The sequence below is a fragment of the Spodoptera frugiperda genome, chromosome 28, assembly GCF_023101765.2.
Source record: "Spodoptera frugiperda isolate SF20-4 chromosome 28, AGI-APGP_CSIRO_Sfru_2.0, whole genome shotgun sequence".
Taxonomy (NCBI): Eukaryota; Metazoa; Arthropoda; class Insecta; order Lepidoptera; family Noctuidae; genus Spodoptera; species Spodoptera frugiperda.
Window position 1 is genome coordinate 13,149,353 of NC_064239.1, and position 21,761 is coordinate 13,171,113.

At 34.7% G+C, this 21,761-nt stretch overlaps 1 protein-coding gene across 2 annotated transcripts in view; it reads right to left on the reverse strand.

Annotated features, from left to right (window-relative positions):
- The window catches only part of LOC118265051 (protein peste-like), a 52,722-nt gene that overhangs the window by 6,183 nt on the left and 24,778 nt on the right, over positions 1-21,761 (reverse strand). Inside the window, exons 1-3 of one of the 2 annotated variants that reach the window (XM_035577745.2) lie at positions 9,481-9,688; positions 8,259-8,391; positions 1,315-1,453 (exon numbers count right to left, since the gene is read on the reverse strand). In XM_035577745.2, the coding sequence (XP_035433638.2) occupies positions 1,315-1,453; positions 8,259-8,391; positions 9,481-9,515 (307 nt within the window). In that variant the 5' untranslated portion in view covers positions 9,516-9,688. Of the gene's footprint in view, positions 1-1,314; positions 1,454-8,258; positions 8,392-9,480; positions 9,689-21,761 lie in introns of those variants that run through there. The other variant, XM_035577746.2, reaches the window with a different exon arrangement.

Genomic DNA, 21,761 nt, shown 5'->3' on the forward strand with positions numbered 1-21,761 from the left:
TCTTCACTATTGTAATCTTCAAACAAAACACTACCTCCCATTAAAGCCGTGGCAGATAATTTTAGAACACCTTATATTTTAAAATACCTAAACTGACAATGTCTAAAATTAGTTTGGACATCTATCTATCTAATTAGGTCCATCATCTATAAATATCCTGTTGGTATAGTTTTTGTCAATTTTATTTAAAATAAAAAACGACTAGATTAAACTTTTTGTTAATCAACTACCTACTAGTTGATTAACAAAAAGTTTGACGGTCATAATTTAAATAATTTTATATATTTAATATCGAAAATCAAAGATAGGAATCTTAATTTGCGAGGCTTTTTTTACAACACAATAAATATTAATTTAAGTTTTAAACTTATCGCCTACCGGTTCAAATTATAATACCTAAGTGGTAGGTAGGTACATTTTAACGAAAATTATGAAATTATTTATTTTATATTATGCGAGACGCATAAATAAATAAATTCATATAAATTGTATTATTATAGCTATAACCAATTGATATATTATGCAAGTCATATTGGAGAATAAATAAAAATATATAAAATTGTATACAAATATCTAATGGCTAGGCACGACAGCATATATAACATATAATAAACATTTAGAAACACAATAAAATATTTTATAAAAACAATTATAGATATATATGTCAGGTTTATTCCCAATTCGATTCTGGTTTCTTGCAAATTAAATTCAGAAGGCCACACAAATGTTTACAATTATAATAAATAAAGGAATTAGCCCCATATTAGATAAAAATTACGTTTAATTCTGTATATTATGTATATCTGATATTTTTAATTATTTATTTATTTATCATACTTGTTTAATACATTTTTAAATATTTAATTAAAAAAAATATTGCAAAATATAAAAAGCAGTAGCCCACCAGTAACGGGAGAAATTCAAGATACCGGCAGTTAGAGCTTAAAAGAGACAAATTTCTTACTAAAATTTTACTGCTTTCTGCATTAGGTTCTTGATCCAACCATCTCACGTTAGCCTACTCAGGTGTTGGTCGAGGCTTTTGGCTATGAGACCATTGGCAGATACGACTATCGGCACAATGATTGCTGCATCTACATCCCACATGTCGACAACCAAGATATTTGCTGGCTTTATCTTTTTCAGTTTTCACGAGATTCTCGTCATGTGGGATAGTACTGCTTAACTGGAGTATATCCAGTTGGATCCGTCATAATGGCGCTTGCAACAGTGCCGAAATATCGGAAACTCATAGAAATTAATAAACATGGTAAATATCCCGTCTCAAGTTCTAATGAAAATTCAGTAACTTACCTAATTGCACCAGATTCGGTTTCTCCTCAGGAAAGTTCTCAGAGTTGGTCCAGTTGAAGAAGTAGATATCGAAGTACAGCGGCACTGACGGCTCCAACCACGTGCGGAACGACCTGGAGTTTGGAGTCAGCATCAGTTGCTGGAACAAGCAGAGGAGGAAGATTAGAAATGCTTTAAAATTTTAGACACTTTGTTTTAGCTTTGATAAGTGTGCGTTTGGCCACCAACCTGCTTACTGTCAGGACGTCGAAACGAAGATATGGCCGAAAATGGAGCACACAATGCACTTTAATGCTTCGTAGGTCTAAAAGGCTAATACTTAGTTAGTTAAGCTCATGAAAGCGCCTTCATACTTGCGTTTGACCAGATGCGTACGCGCTGCGACAACACGACGCCTGCGTCGCGTAGTTGCGGCGTCTGCGCTGCGCATACAATTTTCGAACGCCTACGCTGGACGAATACTAGTGTGCAGGCGCACGTAGTTTTAAATTCTAATGTCAATTAAATTTATGATTTGGAATGATTTTTGTCTTAATTACATAAATAAGATTACTTTCGTGAGTCTAGGTTCCTACTTGTATGGAGTACGTTATTTTCCTTTAACCCGGTGAGAGAAAACTACAAAATAAATAGTTATTATTAGGGCTCAATAGTATTAGACTGTTTAGTTACCAATTAACGTAACTTGGTAAACAGTCAAACCTTGTAGATATTGACTTGAAATCAACTAAAAGTCATTAAAAACTAACAAATTATGGTAATAGTTAAATAGACTATAAAAATCTTTTAGAACCTTATTATATACTGCTTATGTATAAATCTCCGAATAATTTACAACCAAACTTATAAATAATACATTGATACACCAGATTTATGGTATAGGCAATTCGCCCAGGACATCACATTTTTAATATAATATCCTGTTAATTAGTAGTCAAGACTACCATGGAATTAATTAGTATTTATTAACATATTTTTTATAATAGACACTAAAATTTACATAGATTTACCTAAAAGAACTATAATTATACAAAAGAATGCACAGCTTGCAGGTAACTCGTTTGGTAAGCAGGCTAGAAGTTAATTGTGGGAGAGCCATGCTTCGGCACGATTGGGCCGGCTCGACCGGAGTGATGCCATGGCCTAACAGAAAACTCGACGTGAAAGAACGCTAGCGTTGTGGGAGTGAGGTTACCGAAGACCCAATTATTCTTAATCTTCCCGAGACCCGATTCCCCATCAACCCTCAAATTCCTAACCCCCAAAAGGCCGGCAATGCACTTGTAACACCTCTGGTGTACATGGGCGGCGGCGATTGCTAACAATCAGGAAATCCGTATGATCGTGTACCGTGGTTTCTTTTTAAATTTTATGCTTATACCATAAAATTTTAAAAGAAACCACGGTTTTCCAGAGAGTACTACTGGTCGCTATAAATGTTAAGTCCCGTACATACAACCGAAATTAATATAAGCTATCATATAATCGATTAATAATCTACCCAACAAACAATTCTAAAATCGATCTTAATCCAAAAGCTTTGGGCTTATTGTCATTAGTTTATAGACCTGCAGGAAGAGAAGTAGTGACTAATGCGTATATACCCTGCCATTAATAACACGATTATTTAATGCTAATTCATTATTACCACCTACAAGTTCCGTGTTTCATACACCTGCATGTAATGTGGCATAGTTTCTTATCTATCACCTCTTTAGATAAAGATTTTTTCAATGAAGTCAATTTATAAATATGTATCGATGAATTCATCGATTAATGAAGTCATTACACTGTGTAGGTATTATTAAATAAAATCTAGCCAAACTAGGCTTTTTAAGAGGGGAAAATCATCCAAGGATTATCTCGCTTTGGGCGGAGCGAGAGGGAGTGTCAGACTCTTTCTGACTAAAAACCACCTCGTTCCTACTCTTGCTTTTTGAGCTGGAGCCCCGGTAAACCCGCTAGGTAGTAGTGTGGCTCCGGATCAGATCATCAGTCCTACTGGACCCCATCTGTGGTGGTCTGATGGCTCTCTTTAAACTTTTTAACCATGGACACCCGTAACAAATGCCACAATTATTAATCACTAGACTTTAATAAATAAATAAAACTCGACACAGATTTTCATGAAATGAAAAATTGTAAAGAATCAAAACGAACAAACGATCGAATCGATTTCTTAAATAACTAGTTATTTAAATATAAATATGTATCCGTAACAATAAATTTAAGGTAATAATACCGACCTACCTACAATAAAAAAACTGTTAAAATAAACATGTAAATATATGAATACTGAATACTGAACATTAATCCCAAATATATCTTATGTTTATTCATCGGTTCTACATTTCCATTTCATTTTATCAATCAAATAAATTATGAGAAAAAAAATCCGCGCCAAGTCCTAATTGAACTTCTTATCTGGGTAGGTATGCTAAACTCTAAAATGTAGCTAGTATTGTTTTACAATACATCACATTAAAATAAATAAGGTATATGGTAACGTTTTTTTATATTATATTTAAATATATAAGCTTTAATGAGGTAAACTTGTTGACGGATCACCTGATGGTAAGCAATCGCCGCCGCCCATGGACACTTCAAACACCCGAGGCGTTATAAGTGCGTTTTCGGCCTTTTGGAGGTAAGGAATTAAAGGGTTGTTAGGGGAATCGGGGATTGGGAAGAAACCTCACTCACACAACGCAAGCGTTGTTTCACGTCGGTTTTCTGTGAGGCCATAGTATCACTCCGGTCGAGCTAGCCCCATACGTGCATCTCCTATATTAACACTTAAGTTAATTAATCAGTCGTTAGTCAATGAGAGTCTGATAGTCTCTCTCACCTCGCCCAAAGCCGGGAGAAGACATTGAATGATTTTCCCCCTTAAAAAAATATTGCACAATTGTGGACATATTTATTTAAAATATGTCCTTACCTAATAAAAGTTAAACAGTCTAGACAAGACTATTTCCATATAACTTAGAAGTTAATTAGAATATTTATCTTGATATTTATAGCTGTTTATCTCTAATAGATAAACAACTTCAATCATAAATAACGTTTTACATTTAAATATTTAAAAATAAATAATGAAGTAGCTAGACTTTTTTTCTACCAATCAACCGTTTTGTTGCTGTCCGTTGTAAAGGAGACAGGAGACAGGTCTAGTCTTTGATAAAGGACGAGTATTGTTGATATCATTACGTTTTATAACTACAGTAAAACTATAAACGATTTGTGCTCGTAATATATGTACCTAGTTACCTGCTTTTTTTATACCTCGACAAAAGATAGGACAAAAAGCACACGGCCCTATCTGATGGTAAGTTCCGGAACTGCGGACTACCCGGTAAACCCGGTAGTTACCACAGCTCAGGCACGGAAAAGCAGGAGTTGGAACGGGGTGGTTTTTAGTCAGTAAGAGTCTGACACTCCCTCTCGCCTCGCCCTAAGCGTGAGAAGCCATTGGATGAAATTTCCCTCGCGAAAAGGTAGATACGCTTGCAACACTTAGGACATTACACGCGCCTTGCTTATCCTTAAAAAACCTATTTACTCCCATGCTAAAATACAGACCCTTATAACAAAAAATTGCAGCAAAGCTAACCAAAAATTACTCTTACAGTAGGATACACAAATCGTCACTAATTTATTTTACATCGACAATACATAACATATTCGCATTATGTTAAAACTTCTTTTTTTACTTTATTTATTATTTACACAAAAGAATAATACAATAAAAATAACAAATAGCAACCAAAAAACCACTAGGGTTTATACCCGTGCTATGGAATCTGTCTTAAATGTTGTAATACGGAAAAAAAAGAACTAACATACAAATTAAACCATCATCCATAATCCTTATTAAACACAGCTTCAATTCAATGGCCATTCAATACCAATTTCACATCAAGTTAATCTGCAACCAGACACCGAAAGCACCTGACGACCTGACGTCAATCCATAATTCCATTCAATTGATTTGTCAAACTCCAAGACTTTGACCCACCTACCAATTGAAAGAAATAATGTACCAAGGAACAACTCCTTGACTGTCAATTATTAAAGGATAAGCTCATTAATTACTAGAATATTGTTATGACCTGGCGGTCAATAGACTCATTGTACGACGATGCAAAATTGTTAATATTTATTGACATAAGTGAATGAATTGGTACTGGTATGATTAATGATGGGTAGGTATTGTGTCGTCACAATGGACTGTGTGCTGACGAGAGACAGAATACATATCTACATATAGCACAATTTCTGAGTACTGTGTTCTAAGAAACAAATTTCTGAAATTGCTACTGGAAAGGAAATAAAATTATTTCCAATACATGAACGAAGTCGTCGGCAGCAGATTGTTAACAATAACCAATAAAACTGTTCATGATGATCTACGCCACGTGACACTCCACTACAAGACTATGAGCCTCCTAGATTATGACAAACCCTTATGAATTAGGGTTAAATAAGGGTGTTGAGAGGAAACCCTTATTCATAAGGGCGACGTCGACCCATTAAATATTTGTATATAGAAAAAAAGATGGTGTAATGAAGAAGTATGTGGTAATGCTTTTACCCGACTGCGCCAGAAGGAGGGTTATTGTTGTATGGAAACACTGGATGAAAATAGAGAGGAGCGAGGTTTGTAACGTCTCGCGCTCCCCGTAAAATGCCGCGCATTATGTTATAGGGAAATCCAGTTATGACATCTCCTCTTTATATTTGCTTCATGGTTACATAGTTCATATGCAAAAACGTACCGTATTTTTTCTATATACGATTGCGTCACCAATTCCCAAAGAGCACGTTTTCAACCCTTCCCGTTGCTAGGCAACCGTTAGCGTATCACGTTGGACTTCAAACACAGATAGCAGTCGGAGCCAACTCTATTGATAGTAGACAAACAGCTGATAATGTGTTGTGTAAGGGGATAATAAATAAATTATGGATGTTAAATTAATCAGTAATTAGGTAACTATTTTACTTAATGCTTAGGTACTTTTATTTCCAATTCTCTTATTTCTTGAAAGAGTAAGGTCAAAGTACCAATTTTTACTGTAATATTTTGGGTGAGTTTAATGCCATATACTAGGCACACAAACTCCTTGCCTTTAATGAGAATATTTGAAAAACCCGAAATGTCACAAAAATACTTTGCCCAACACAGGTATCAAACACAAAACCTCTCGCTCAGCCAACGAGGCAACTGCCTCGTTATTCACATCCATCCTCACAAATTATGCTATGAAGCTATGCTACGAAGATGTAATAGCCAAGCTGTGAAACTATGTAACCGTTTCCACTGATACTAAGCTATTGCTATGATGCCAAACGCATCCACAGCAATGTCTCTGGTGGAAAGCACCCGAATAACTATATAGATAGAATCACTTCACATCTGTCACTAACAATCCTGGCAAACGAATAACCAATAGGACAGTTACATAATAATAGTCCCCCGCCACTGTTCACATTTCAAGTTCACGTTATATAACATCACGACCTTTATTCCACGAAGGCGTAGGTAGAACTCCCACACATACGTTGCGTAAGTTTCTGTTACATAGATATCAAGGGTTAAAAGCTTTTTCATAAAAACTGAATAAGTTTTATACGTGTAATTTTATAATGAGGGTGTTATTTGACAAATTGCTGTTGTGCCGAAATATAATAATTATGATAGCATTACTGGAGAAAAGTCGATTTTATATGTGTACTAGCTTTTGCCATCGGCTCCGCCCGCATTCCCGTGGCATAACATATAGATGTTACTCCAGACTATAATCTACCCCTGTTCCAAATTTCATCTCGGTCCGAAAAGATCTCGTGAAGAAGTAACCACCACCCCACCAGTGCTATGCTATGTGTATCTACCAATGAATATAATTGGTGAAAACCAATCGCATCCACAGCAACGTAGCATAGCACATTTCGGTTGGAAAAGCACGCTTAATCTGGAAAATGTTTATTTGTTTTAATTATATTTATGTCATCCGCAAATTGGTATTCTGCAACTGGGTGTAAAGGAAAAGATAGCAGACTATGCCTTATTCAGAGACTTTTGATAATTTATTTATCATTACTATTACTTACTACTGTTACTAACTATTATTTAATAACGCTTTCGCTCCAAAAATAATTGCTAAGGACATAGTTAAGTAACCATTAAATGCCTTTAACTACAGCGGTTACTATTCTAATTAAATTTAAATAATGACAGTTATCGAATTCAGTAGCGAAGCGACATTGACACGGTGGGGTCAGTAGACTTGTAGGTACATACATACATTCATACATACATATATATGTATGTACGTTAGTTAGTAACTAGTAGAGATTAGTGCGGTAAGGTTTCACTAAAGAAACACGCTGTTAATTTAATCTCATTAACTGATATTCGGTTCGCACGTTTCTTGTTAATTTATGACAATGTCACACGTGATTGTCGCCTGAGCAATTGTTTAAGTAATAAGTTTTAATATAGTGTACTTAGAAATAGTGTACTTAGAGATAGTGGTACTTAGAAACCATCACTATTCCAAAATCTTGATCTATATTTTAGATAGACTCAATTTTAGCATGGGAGTAAATAGGTTTTTTCAGGATCAGCAGGGTGCATGTAATATCCCAACCGTTGCAAGCGTTCTTAGGCCACAGTCACCGCTTACCATCAGGTATTTTTTTGCGGGGTTTGTCAGGCGAGGCGAGGCTAGAGTGAGTGTCACGAAGTTAAATCATTAAATGAACTCCCCCGCCTTGAGCGAGGCGAGAGTGAGTGTCAGACTCTTACAGACTAAAAACCACTTCGTTCCTACTCCTGCATTTTAGTATCGGAATATCCGAGATCTACTATACTTTGCTCGACTTAAAAATCAATATAAATTACAATTACCTTTTTATAACTAGTAAAACATACTGAAACTTACATTAGCAAGCGCCGAATCGAATATACTGGTCCAGGCAAGTGCTGCAGAGAGCGCCGCAAGCGCAAGCAACGCACCGCTGCCTGCTCCCACCCACAGCCAGCGCGGCGTGCGTCCGCGCATCTTTCCTGGCACGCTGCAACAAAATAAATTATATTTTAAAGTATATAACTGCTACTAAAGGTAGACACACACACAAGTTACACAAGGTTCAATATTTCAGTTTCAGTTAAATTCAAGTTTCAATTAAAAAACTAGAGATTGGTCCAAGGTCAAGAATTGATCACACTTCTGATATATTATAAAATAAGGTGCATAGTGTTAAAAAATATATGTATATCTCATTAAACTACCTTTCAGTGAATGTATCGTAAATGACGAAGTTTTGTTAACATATCACAATATAATTGATTATTCAAACTCATTGTTTTTTGTTTAAAATAAAGTTACAATAAAACGAATGACAATCCTAGCTTCCAAAGACAGACTGACAGACTATTATTTATTTCTTTATTTGTTGACATTTCAAAAGTATCTATTTATAGATTAATTGGAATAAATGATTTGACTTTGACTTTGAATGTATTTCGGGGTGAACTCTTCGTAAAATATTTTAAATTTATCCCGTTTTGCGTTAGTAAACGCGAAAAAACGATAAATGTTGACGATAAAATCCACGTTCATTGCATTTATTTTATCAATTTATCGCTTATTATATATAATTGACAACAAAACAACACTGGTGCAGGTGTGCAATGTTTCACAAGGTGATAACGATACCGTGGAATTTTATAACGACATACACCGTTTAATTTTAGTTGCACCCCGCGGTAGAATGACTTGCCATCAGTAGTACTATCCAAACATAGAGTTAAACTTAGCAAATACAAAGTTTTTATAATAATATGAATCGTAGAATGACATAAATAATAATTTAATAAACTTAATATTTTCCTCTGATTATTCCCCTCAAATTATATTTCCTAACAAAACCTTTATCGCTGGAATAACTAGTTCAAAAATTCATTAAAAACAGATTACTGTTTATGTCGCAATTGTGAAACAATCAATCTTAAAAAAACGATGCCCTATTAACCACGTATTGTGTCGTATTGTGCGTTTTAAAACATATAATTTCATATGCACATATCATATAATATCCGGCACTATCTACGGAAGAACAAAAAAATACTGTAAAATAAATTACTTGAACACAAATACATACTTTTCCACATAAAGAAGAACATCGAAACGCCACATTTTAACAAAACTAAACACTACACTTCAATTCAAACAATTTATTAAAAACAAACACTTATTTGTCACTAAATCTCGAAAACTGCTAAACTATATAAGATGAATCTTTTCACTTTTTATAGTTCATTGTTTATTTCAATAGAATTATACCAGCACTGTTATTCCGTCGCAGTTCGGCCACAAACTGAATAAATGATTTATTTTATTATGATAAGCCAATACTTAGTTTATCAATAGATTAACCTCAAATACTAATTTGTTATTGATAATACAATTTTGCTGTTGTTATTTGCTGAGTTATGTGTGAATATAAGTGAGACTCATTGTTTCAATTCATCATTTAGTAATGTTCTAAGTAGGTACTAAATATGTGATAATTATATGTTACATCTCGATCGTTTAGCATTTTGTGATAATTTGTTTATTTCTATCTCATCATATCTAAGACATAGTATATATGTATAGGACGTAGGAAGTCGACTGCTGAATATAGGCGTATGCCTATGTTATTGGGGAAACCCAATGACTTCCAGATTGGCCGGTTGGAAGCGACCTGAAATCAGCGGTTTTACCTATTTCTACTTACTACCTATCATGTTTTAATTTTTGGTTACAAATACTATGAGGGCAATATCTTGAAAATGGGTTGGGATTAAAAGCAGTAGATTAGAATATTTGTATTTGTGAAGGGAATGTTTACTTCCATAGATTATAATGACATGAGATGGCAATAGTGAGTGAATTCGGTGTTAGTGATTCGGTCACCACATTTTAAAATACAAGTATGGTACCTATCACTCGTGCATGAAATATAGTATCAAAATGCATACAGTTGTTTGTTAAAAATTATCAAAAACAGCTGAACAGATTGTAATGGAATTTTACCGTGAATGGACGAACAGAAGCTTGAATTGAAATCGCTATTCAATGTTACATACTGATCATAATTTGGCATAATTCGTTTAATCTTTACAGCTGCCTGATTAGTTATCTATAGTCGTATTAATGAAGGAATTAAATGTTTATTGCGTACTCAGATATCTTGCTCGTGGCTTTCAGAAATGTAAGAATCAATCAAGCTTGAGATTAAGTGTGCTTTTCCACCAGAGATGTGCTATGTTGCTATGCTGCGAGGATGTAATAGCTAAACTGTGTAATTATGTGACCTCTGATACTAAGCTATGTAGCAGTACGAGTAAGATGTGCAGATGCGCAGTTCAAGTATGCGATGTATTGACGGTAGGGAAGCACATATCTATAGCACGCATCCATAGCACGCATCTTTACATATGAAAACATATCTGCATTGAACGGGTGTGTGTGTATACCAATGTAAATGTTTGGTTGAAGCCAAAAGTATCTACAGCAACGTAGCATAGCAGATCTTTGGTGGAAAAGAATCCTCAATATTGTTTACGAAGAATTTTCATGTGTTGGCGGTCAAAAGAGCAAAATTCATTTGATCAGTCATCAAATATAAATAGTGTATATTGGTTCTGAGACGCAGGTAAACAAAAAGTGAAAAATAATGTTTAATTTGTAAGAGCATTCAATCTTAATCTGGTGAAACCGACACGTGTAAAGGTATTTACGAGATAACACTGATAAAAAATCTTTCACCAATATACATGTAAATAAAAATAACTAAATAATCATAATAAATAGCGGTCTCGAGAACTTTGTGTACTCTAAAAGTGAGTATTAAGGATCTTGTATGTATGTAACTATCGTGAGACATGTCAATATTATATTCGAGAAAAGCACGACCTGTTTCAAGCCACATCGGGAGTCAACACTAATAATAAAAGTCCTATGTACAGTTAAAGATACTTTACTAAAATTATTTAACTGTAATTTATTTAAAGTTGTACATATTTATGCAATACATAACGTACTATAACAAAATAGTAATTCTGTTAGATTTACAAAAAATAATTCTAGAACAAAAGCCATATACATTACAAAGTGAAATGCAGTACAGAGATAACACATCATACGTTATGGAAGAAAAATGATGAAATACAAACAACTTCTAGGAAATGAGAGTGTATATCAATTTTATTGTATTTGATAAGTCAATGTTCAATATATTGTTTATTGTACTATCATGTCCTCAGTATGTGAAACGAACTGCTAGTACAGTCAGCTTGATAAATTCTACTACACCCTTAGTGCGAGTTTGCTTTACGTTGAACAAAATCGAAAAAACAGAGCGCGTTCGGCGCTTTGATTGGCCGGCTTAAATAAATCAACATTACTTATGTTTAATAAGGATTTCTAACGGATTACCAGGGTTCCTGCTCAAAACAGGACTAGGAATGGGGTGATTTTTAGTCAGTAAGAGTCTGATACTTTCTTTCGGCTCACCTAAGGCGGGAGAAGTAATTGGATGATTTTTATCCCTTTAAAAAAAATTACCTAACCGAAGAATTGCACCCAAAACAGTGAGGTTTATGGCTTAGCAGTCATAATTAAACTCCAAGTGAGGTATTTATTGTAAGATGAAGATATTCTACATTCAATAAAATTATTGTTTTTTTAAACATCAATATTGTTTACCTGCTGTCTCTGTCTGTACATGGCAACTATACACCTATATACATACATTCATATGTATACAGTCATACGAGCCACTTCGATTACAAGTTATCAATGATATCGTCCGATATCAATCGGTTATAAAAAAAGATTACAACGTTATTCATTCCCCAAAAATTATTCATTAATCATTAATAACTCAATGATTTTCAATTTCATTCAATTTTCAGAATATGTTTATACAAACTTGTTTATGAAGCTAGAACTATGAATCTAACTTTACTGACGGAGAGACTAACAGAGTATTTATTTGTTGTCGTTTCAAAAGTATGTGATAAAGGTTTAGTTTATGATAAATGCTTTGACTTTGACTTTGAAGGCAGCCCAAAAGTTTAGATGTCTTAAATGTAATAGTAGGCTTTTCATCTTTATCCTATGAAAAGGTTAAAGCTGTGCGGACTTCCTAGCGGGTTACCGGGGCTCCGGCTTGAAGAGTAGGAGTAGGAATGGGGTGATTTTTAGCCAGTAAGAGTCTGACACTCCCCCTCGCCTCGCTCAAGGCGGGAGAAGTAATTAGATGATCTTCCTCCATTTAAAAAAGCCTATTTAAATATCACTTTGCAAAATAGCAAAAATGAATTCACTTAGGACACGTAACATTACGTTGCTACGACAAGTAAACTACGTGTGCTACGAAATTACTACGAAAGGTGCTACAGAATCGAAAAGCTGCTACATCAAAAATTAAAAAGTTAGAAGTAACAACAGTATGGAATGTTAATATTGTACTTCAATTCCCGAAATTATTTGAAAACATTACTCGACTCTGTATCCAGACCTGGCGACCACACGGCCAGCTCCAGTCCCTTTGATATTGTGCACATAATTATTGTTTTCAAACGGTTGTTTTTATTTAGCGTGCCTCGCTGGTCTGTTTGGGTTAAATTTAGTAATAAAATTCTCCGCCCATTCATATCCGCATATACATTCAAACCATTTAACATAAATAATACTGATAATTATCAAACTACATCCATCTTTATTTTCTTAATAAATTGTAATATTTGTATGTTTTCGTTGTGTGTATTCATTATCTAAATCCACTTTGATTAACCCCAAAGGTTATTTGTATGACATTGCCAATTATTTAACTTTTTTCCTTGCTACTAATCTTCACAAAGAAAATCATTATTTTGTTATATAGTTATCGCTGATTCCTTTTTTACATGTAATAGTATGTTTACTTAAGACTTTTTTAGAAGGGGGAAAATCATCCAATGGTTTCTCTCGCTTTGAGCGAGGCGAGAGAGAGTGTTAGACTCTTACTCTTATACACCACCCTGCTTCAACTCCTGCTTTGAGTCGAAACCCCGGTAACTTAGGTACGTTGAATTAAGATTTAAGACAGCATGTAACTTAGAATAGAAGAAAACCTAGATTGAACACTAATAATACTAATATTCTATATTTTCATAATACTTGACAAAAACTATAAATAGTATAGATGCGTATACCTTTGAGGATATTTTTAGGTGTGATATAATAATATTATTGGATATGATAAAGCTGAATCCTCGGAAATATTGACGTTATCAATGTAACGTTAAATATGTAAATAAAAATGAACCGCAAAATGTGTTGCTATGCGCAAAGCTTGTGAACGGCTGTATCAATTTCGATACTATTAGTCTGAGAAGGCTAGGACGGTTCATATGGACATTTTTATCCAGCTACATATTTTTCTCAATAATGACGTATTATGACGCCGTATGTATGCGCCGACTACCAATCCGTTGACTGAAAGTTGAATTTAACCCGTGACATGTTGGTCTCTGGTAAAATTTTCGGGTCATTTTATATCTATTAATATTATGGACGTGCAAGTTTGTATGTTTGTTACTCCTTCAGGTCAAAACGGCTGAAAAGATTGAGTGGAACAGGGGTAGATCATGGTGTGGAATAACACATAGGCCTTTTATCCCACGGGAACGCGGACGAAACCTCTGGCAGAAACCAGTTAAATATAACTTAATTTAAAGTTACACAAGACAAGTTTATATAATTTGAATGAGTTCTACTAACACCAGTAACGCCACTTTCATTACATGACAAGGTCCAGCCTATTTATAATCCTTCTTCCCATCTTTTACTCCCTAGCGAGCAATCCTACTCCTGTCGACCGTGACATAGTAAACCTAGGAGTTATTACATAAAGACCGACCGCAACCGCGATCGATAGGAGTGTATCGTGTAACGCATCCAGTGTCTCTGTGTGTGAAACTTGTCATAGTATGTGTGTGATGTACTTTTTGGTCGTGTAGATAGATGATTTGTGAGTAATTGTTGTCTACTGGTGGGTGTCGTAGGAGCTATGGGATTACATTTACATAGACTGCATAGGTTGACGCATGGTGCCTGGGCAACTGGCTGTTGTGCATCTAACGTGTTTTGATTCCGTACGGAGCAACTCTCTGTGTGATACACAAACTGTTGTTCCGGGTCTGGATGTCATGTGTACGTGAACTTGTATGTTTGTAAACAAACACACGATACCGGAGAAAAACCTTCTGCGGGGCAACGTTTTATAACAAAAAATATTTAACAGATACCACGTAGCTATCTGATAAACCAGGAAATTTTAGACTGTGTTATGTTATTCAAGTTTGGAGATTTTGACCATACTTCTGTAGAAAAGACCATTAATTTAAACAATACTATCATAGTTGATGTGGCTGTTGATCATTATTATAATAATAACTACAAATCCATACAATAAACCCTTTTGAGACCAAAAGTCGTAATGATTAAACTTGCCAAAACTGTCCCAAGGTCTTTCCAAAACTTTGTTGTTCATAACTGAAAGAAAGACGTTACGGTACCTAATAATAATGTCACGAGTCACGTCCTACACTCGAAGAATACGTTTATTCTGATTATACCCCGACATTAGAGCCTCTAGGGAAATATATGGCTCAGTAAGTAATTTATGTAGTTGCTAGCACAATTTTCTGGTTGGAGAAAAGATTTTTTTTTATTGTATAAGGTATGCTGGTATTGCTGATGGTAAGCAATCGTCGCCGCCCGTGGTCACTCGAAACACTAGGGGCGTTACAAGTGTGTTGTCGGCTTTTGGGGGTTACGAATGAAGTTGTTAGGGACTTTGGGTTTTGAAACGGGGTTAATTCTGCCTCTGGTAACCTCACTCACACAACGAAACGTAGATACATTATAATTTTGCCTATTTAGGTAATAAGTTTATCTACATAAATACATATACATAGGTAAATATAGGTAAACAAACTAGTTTTCTAAAATCCAGTATTTAATGAACTTTATACAAAATATTAATATCCCATAAATTATTTTGTTATTTTACATATTTATATACCTATTTACAAAATATTGTGAAATAGTTAAACGATACTAAAATATTTCCCTAACTAAATTAATATAAGCTAATGACTCGAGTCGTCTCAGTCACAATACTTTTTTTTAATATATAATTTATATTATTTGAAGCATTTTAGCGTGATATATTATAATGTGTGATATATTCATATGTGAAGTTATCATAGCCTAGTCTGCTCCATTAGACCGGTGCGTGCGGCGCATCGTGTTCCGCGCGCGCTTCAAAGAGCCATCAGTCCAACACAGAAGGCGCCCAGTAGGGCTGATGTTTAATCCGGAGCTGCGGACTACCTAGTGGGTTTACCAAGGCTCCGACTCGAAAAGCAAGAGTAGGAACGGGGTGGTTTTTAATCAGTAAGAGAGACTCCCTCTCGCCTCACCCTAGGCGAGGCAAGTCATTGGATGAGTTTCTCCCCTTAAAAAAAACACGTATTGTAGGTAAATGATAGTACTAAACAGTAATCGAATCTTTTGTTTTAGACAAATTTCCTCGACGATGACTGTTTTATCGCAATGTAATCCGATACCGTGTCATATTAAATGCTGGTGACATACTAAATAGTTGTTATTATTTATTTAAAAAGCGCATCAGAATTCATCTTTATCTGTTATCACTTCGATCAATCTCCGATTCCAATCTATTGTTATTGATAGTTAGTAGGTAATCTTATATTTCTTACAAAATGATAATTCATGATATTAACTAGCGCTATATTATTCAATTAAATATTTATATTTATAAAACAAAAACATATGCAGCTTTTCAACACCAAAAAATATTTAAATAAGTTGACAAAAAATATGATTTGATTTATTTGATACCAGCAATAATTGTCACACTGCAGGGCAAAGGCCTCCCTACCCTCCTTCCACTAATCTGTGTCTAAAGCTTTTAAATATGAAATTGTTATAATTTATGTATGTTTTTAGAATTATATTTTTATACTAATTATATTTATTTATTTATTTATTTAAAGCTTTATGCACAAGTACATGGGTGGACATAATGCCGTTGGCATTTTCTACCTGTCTGACCCTTGGGTGGTGCAGAGAACATAACAGGCGGGTGCATGGAACATGATAGATTATTTAAAATGAGAAATGATACGATGTATATCGAACATATACGCAATAATACATACTAGTCCTATAAACATATATTTATAATAGTGATATAATATAATATGATACATACATAAAAATATATACATATATATATAAATATATATAAAGATATATATACACATAAATAATACATACTACATGCAGAAAATAGTCAATGTGATGAATCAGCCAACCTCTTTAGTAAAAGCTCGCGAATCTTCCTCTTAAAAGTTAACCGACTTGACACCATCCTGATATCCCGGGGAGCGCATTCCACAGAAAAATGCCTTGCACGAAAAAGGAAGAGTGGAGAAAGTCAGTGCGATGAGTGGGACATTGGAGAAGACGGTTATGGGACGAACGGAGTTGTTTATTGTGGTTTGCGCAGATGTACTGGAAATAGGGGGATAGATAACTAGGCGAAGAAGGAGTATCTAGAAAGGAGAATAGAGTGGTTAGCGCCCTTTGCTCCCTGCGCTGGCGAATGGGCAACCACTTTAATTGCAACCTATGTGCAGAAATATGATCATATTTACGCAGGTTGAATACGAATCGAATGCAGTTATTCAGAAGTCGGTCAAGTTTATTGAGGAGATCTGCATTCAGGTCGTAGTAACAAACATCAGCATAATCGATAATAGGAAAAACCAAGGCCTGCACCAGCATAGCTTTCGTAGCGGAAGGAAGCAAGTTCTTCAGTCTGTATAGCACCCGCAGTGATCCGGTGACCCTTTTGCATACGTTAGTGACCTGTGCATGCCACTTCAAATTTGAATCAATGCACAGCCCCAGATCCTTTACCTCACTACTCAGAGGGATAGCCACATCATTAAAGGAAACAGCCGGTAGATTGGCCCTGTCAATCCCGCTCAGCGTACGGGTGCTTCCTAGGATAATGGCTTGGCATTTCAGTGGATTCACCGCTATGCCAAACCTCTCAGACCAATTCTTAATGGCTGCCAAGTCACCGTTGATCTTACAGATGGCGTCAGACAAACCGTCAACACCAGCCTGACATTATAGTGAGACATACTAAATTAAATAAAAATAATGGTATATATTATTTACGTGAGTAAATATATTGAGAAAAGCTCTACTAGTTTTGAGTCACAGAGGAACTTTTCATCATGAATAGCGTGCGCGGACGTGGCGACGGCGCAGCCGTACTGTACTAGTAAAACTTTTTTCAGTATATTTACGTGAGTAAACAGTTATTTTTATATAGTTAATTATTCTGCTTATATCTAAATAGATCTAGGAAACACTAAGATATGTTAAGTATGCACATAGTTAATCTAGATCATTACAATCTATCTAAGATTTCTAGATTTATATGATAAGAGATTATATCATTTAACATAATAATAATATTAACATATGGAATATTAACAAAAACTACCGGTCTGTTGTTAAAGCTTATTAATAAACATAGGTATGAATATAACAGATATACAATTATATGTCATTTAGCGAAAAGGAGGACATTTGTGTTAAAAACAGTAACTATTTTTTTTCCTTGAGAGGGAAAATCATTCAATGACTTCTTCCGCCTTGGACGAGATGACAGGGAGTATCAGACTCTTATTGACTAAAAACCATCCCTTTTCCCTCTTTTCGAGCCGGAGCCCCGGTAACCCATTAGGTAGTCCGCAGCTCCGGATCAGACATCAGCCCTATTGGCCCAATCTGTGATGTTAAGATATCTAAGGTCGAAATAAAAGAGCAGTTTTCAAAGACGTGCTGCTCATAAAATAGGGGTTGTAACTTTGTTCGCGAGTTTCCGCAAACACGTAGCTGTGACGTCATTAAAAAGTTAAAATAATAAAAAAGTTTCGCTGTATTGTCTCGAGACTTGAAGAAAGCCATAGAGTTTAAATTAACCACGGGGGAAATTCGGGGTCAAAATTTACCTTTTTATTTCAGTTTTTTGCTAAAAAGTGAATTTACTTTCCTTGAGAAGGGTCATTTTTAGCGTCACGTGGTATGGTTAAGAAAAAATAAATTTACGACTACTGTTTTTGTAGTCCGTAAGAATCGGATCGTCCGTTCGAATGGAGAAGAACGAGCAAGAAACCACATTCGTTACTCTTTAAAAAAACCTATATTTACAATTTCTCTGATACATTTTTCCAATCAATAATTAATCACATAAATGTGAGGACAATGTAGAGATTACAACACGTAACACAGATGGTAGAACTTACTAAGTTAATGTACAGAGGAATCTAACATGGTGCTCACATAAATACATACTGACAATCTGAAAAAGTGATTCTATACAAAAATAATCAATAACAACAATCAATTATAATCAATCAATTATTGGAACAATCAGCCTGCTGCGGTTTTTCCATCCGATTACAATGTGGGTATTTTCAAGTCTAGAGTGAATAGGCTTTTAATAAACTAGTGCGCCTCACCATCAACGATTACATCACTACTTACCATCAGGTGGGATTGTAGTCAAGCATTAGTTTCTATCGAATAAAAAAAGAAAAAGGACTAGTTTCAAGCTGTGCTAGGCTCATCCTCAGCAGTACAAGCACGACAGTCGCCGCGTCGTGCGTCGCGAAATGCTGCCCATGAATACTCGTATAAGCCTCTAGCATGGCTTGAAACTAGTCGAGTTCCTCGTCAAACCGTTACGTGAGTAAACCGATAACATAATAATTAATTTAGTATGTCTCACGAAAGTTATAATAAAAAAAGAATCTCCTTGTTAATAATGAACTGTTCGATACAAGAGACAAATAATCGTATTTGTTACAACTTACAAATCTGATTCAATCTAAAAGAGATTATGTTTGTTAATTCGAGGTTACGGTTGGAGCACGTATAGCAAGGAGCGATAGCACGGGGATATATTTAGAACATTACATACATTTGTTTAGTGTGAACAATATTTGACAGATGTCCGTGCTATAGTATAGTACTTGGAAGAGCCATTTTTCGAAGTAATACCATGAATGATGCAGTTTTCAATAGAATTATTGAATATGGTTTGGTTTTTCTCAGGAGTTTTGGACAGATGGCATATAACTGAGGTTTATATTTTCCGAATTTCCAGTTTCACAGGGTTTTTCCAACAAGCCTGTTTATTGTTTACCGCCTTTTCTTCTTAAAACCTAAGTTTAAGTGGTGAAGAGAATACCATATGACATTAAGGTTGTCTTATGACCATTATTTTATTAACATTACTTGGACTAAATAAATAACATGGAGTTAGGCATTGTCCTCAGTGTATGTAAAGATTTGCTCCTAAAAAGTATTTGAAGAAACGCAAAATCTTTTATCCTGGGAAACATGGTAAGTACTATAATTATTTTTAAATTAAACATTGTATAAATACCTACTTTTTGACTTTATTTTAATTTTAATTATGCTACTTAAGAAATATATAAACTAAATAAATCAGTACGGTACGCCGCGCGACGTCGCCGCGTTTGCGCACACTGCTTATGATGTAGAGTCCTTCAGTAGTTCGAAACTGTTAGAGCTTTTCTCCATGTAAACAATATAGTTAATAGTCGTTAAATAATAGTACGATTAAAATATAACTAAAAACTAAAATCTAAGATACCAAAAAATATATTTTGATAATCATCAGCACTAAAAATAGTTTTTAGTTTTGTAACAGCAGTTAAAATAGTTTTGTTTTTTTCAAAATGATCCTTGTAAAAAATAGCAGACACATAAATTATATCTTCAATCAGATATAAGATGAATATATGATTATGATCGATCTTAAATTAATTGACGAAAAGCATAAAACATATGTTATCTAAAAATCTACTAAATATATAAAAATACTTTTTTTAATATTTTAGTTTACATAATATTATGTTACCAATTACATAAAAATATTTTTTTAATATTTCTAAATTATTTATTAATACACGGTTTATTAATGTGGTGTTATTAATTATTTATTTATTGATATTTGTGTAATTAATATCGACTGGTTTCTAATATCGGAAGGCTGATTTTATCTAGATAGAATAAACACTAGATACCTAATACTTATTTGTATATAATCTTTCATTCAAAATATGTAAAGCTCGATTCTCGTTAAATATATTTGCGACCATATCGTATTTTATCAAATCGCACTAATATTATACTAAAATGTGAAAGTTTGTTTAGATTTGTGTCCGTCAATCACGCTGAAACTATTGAACGGATTTTGATGAAATTTGCTATACAGATAGACTAAATTGGATGATAGAATACTTTTTATCCCACGAAAACGCGGGCGAAGCCGCTGGTAGAAGCTAGTAATAGTAGTATAATGAAAAAAATCGAAAAATTCTCATTGGTAGCGCGAACTCTGGAATTGCGCCCGGTATATGGCAATAGGCTCACCCCTATTACCTACATGGGACTTATAATATAAATAGTGAAAAGTGGGTGTAGATTGTATAGCGACATTACTTGACGCAATATGCACCGCTGCCTACCATATCGTGGATAAAAGGTGTGACGATATTACCCAACACTTACATAATAATAAGCATGCTAATTATACATCAATATTTATTTACATTGCAAGTACTACGCACGTGCCACTAGACTGCGCTGTATAGTGACCTTGATGACATGTGTAGCACTGATTCATCAGTCATCAGTAATGAATCAACATCATTACTTTGTAGTAAACAGTTGTATTGTTAGTAGTACCGAAATATACGTCCGTGCGTGGCGCTAGTGTCGTCATTGAGGAGTGTGGAATGAATGAGTTTGTAATGGTGTGAATTTGTTTGATATGCAACGCAACGTCACGCATTTTATCTTAAAAGAGGTAGGCAGAGGTGCACATTATTGCACGTAATGCCGCTATACCAAGTTTGCAAACACCCACTTTTTCACAATTTAAGTTGCGAGTCCCATGTAATAGGGATTGAGTCTATTGCCATATACTGGGCACAATGCCAGACTGACAAATTTTCAAACAACCGAAAAAAGCCAAATAATACTTTGCCCACCCCAGGAATCGAAAACGTTTTCCACGTGCAAACATAAGTTGGTAATGCTTTACTCGTGCTCGATACATAAGACGCAGTGCCAGTGTTGTTATTGTCCAGTGCTACGTCTACTAATAACTCACAGTTTTTATTTGGAAAAGTCCCTCTGTTCGTTGTAAACAAACTCCGCAGTGAGTCTTTGTTTAAAAATCTTTTTTTTTTTCATTAGAACTAAGCA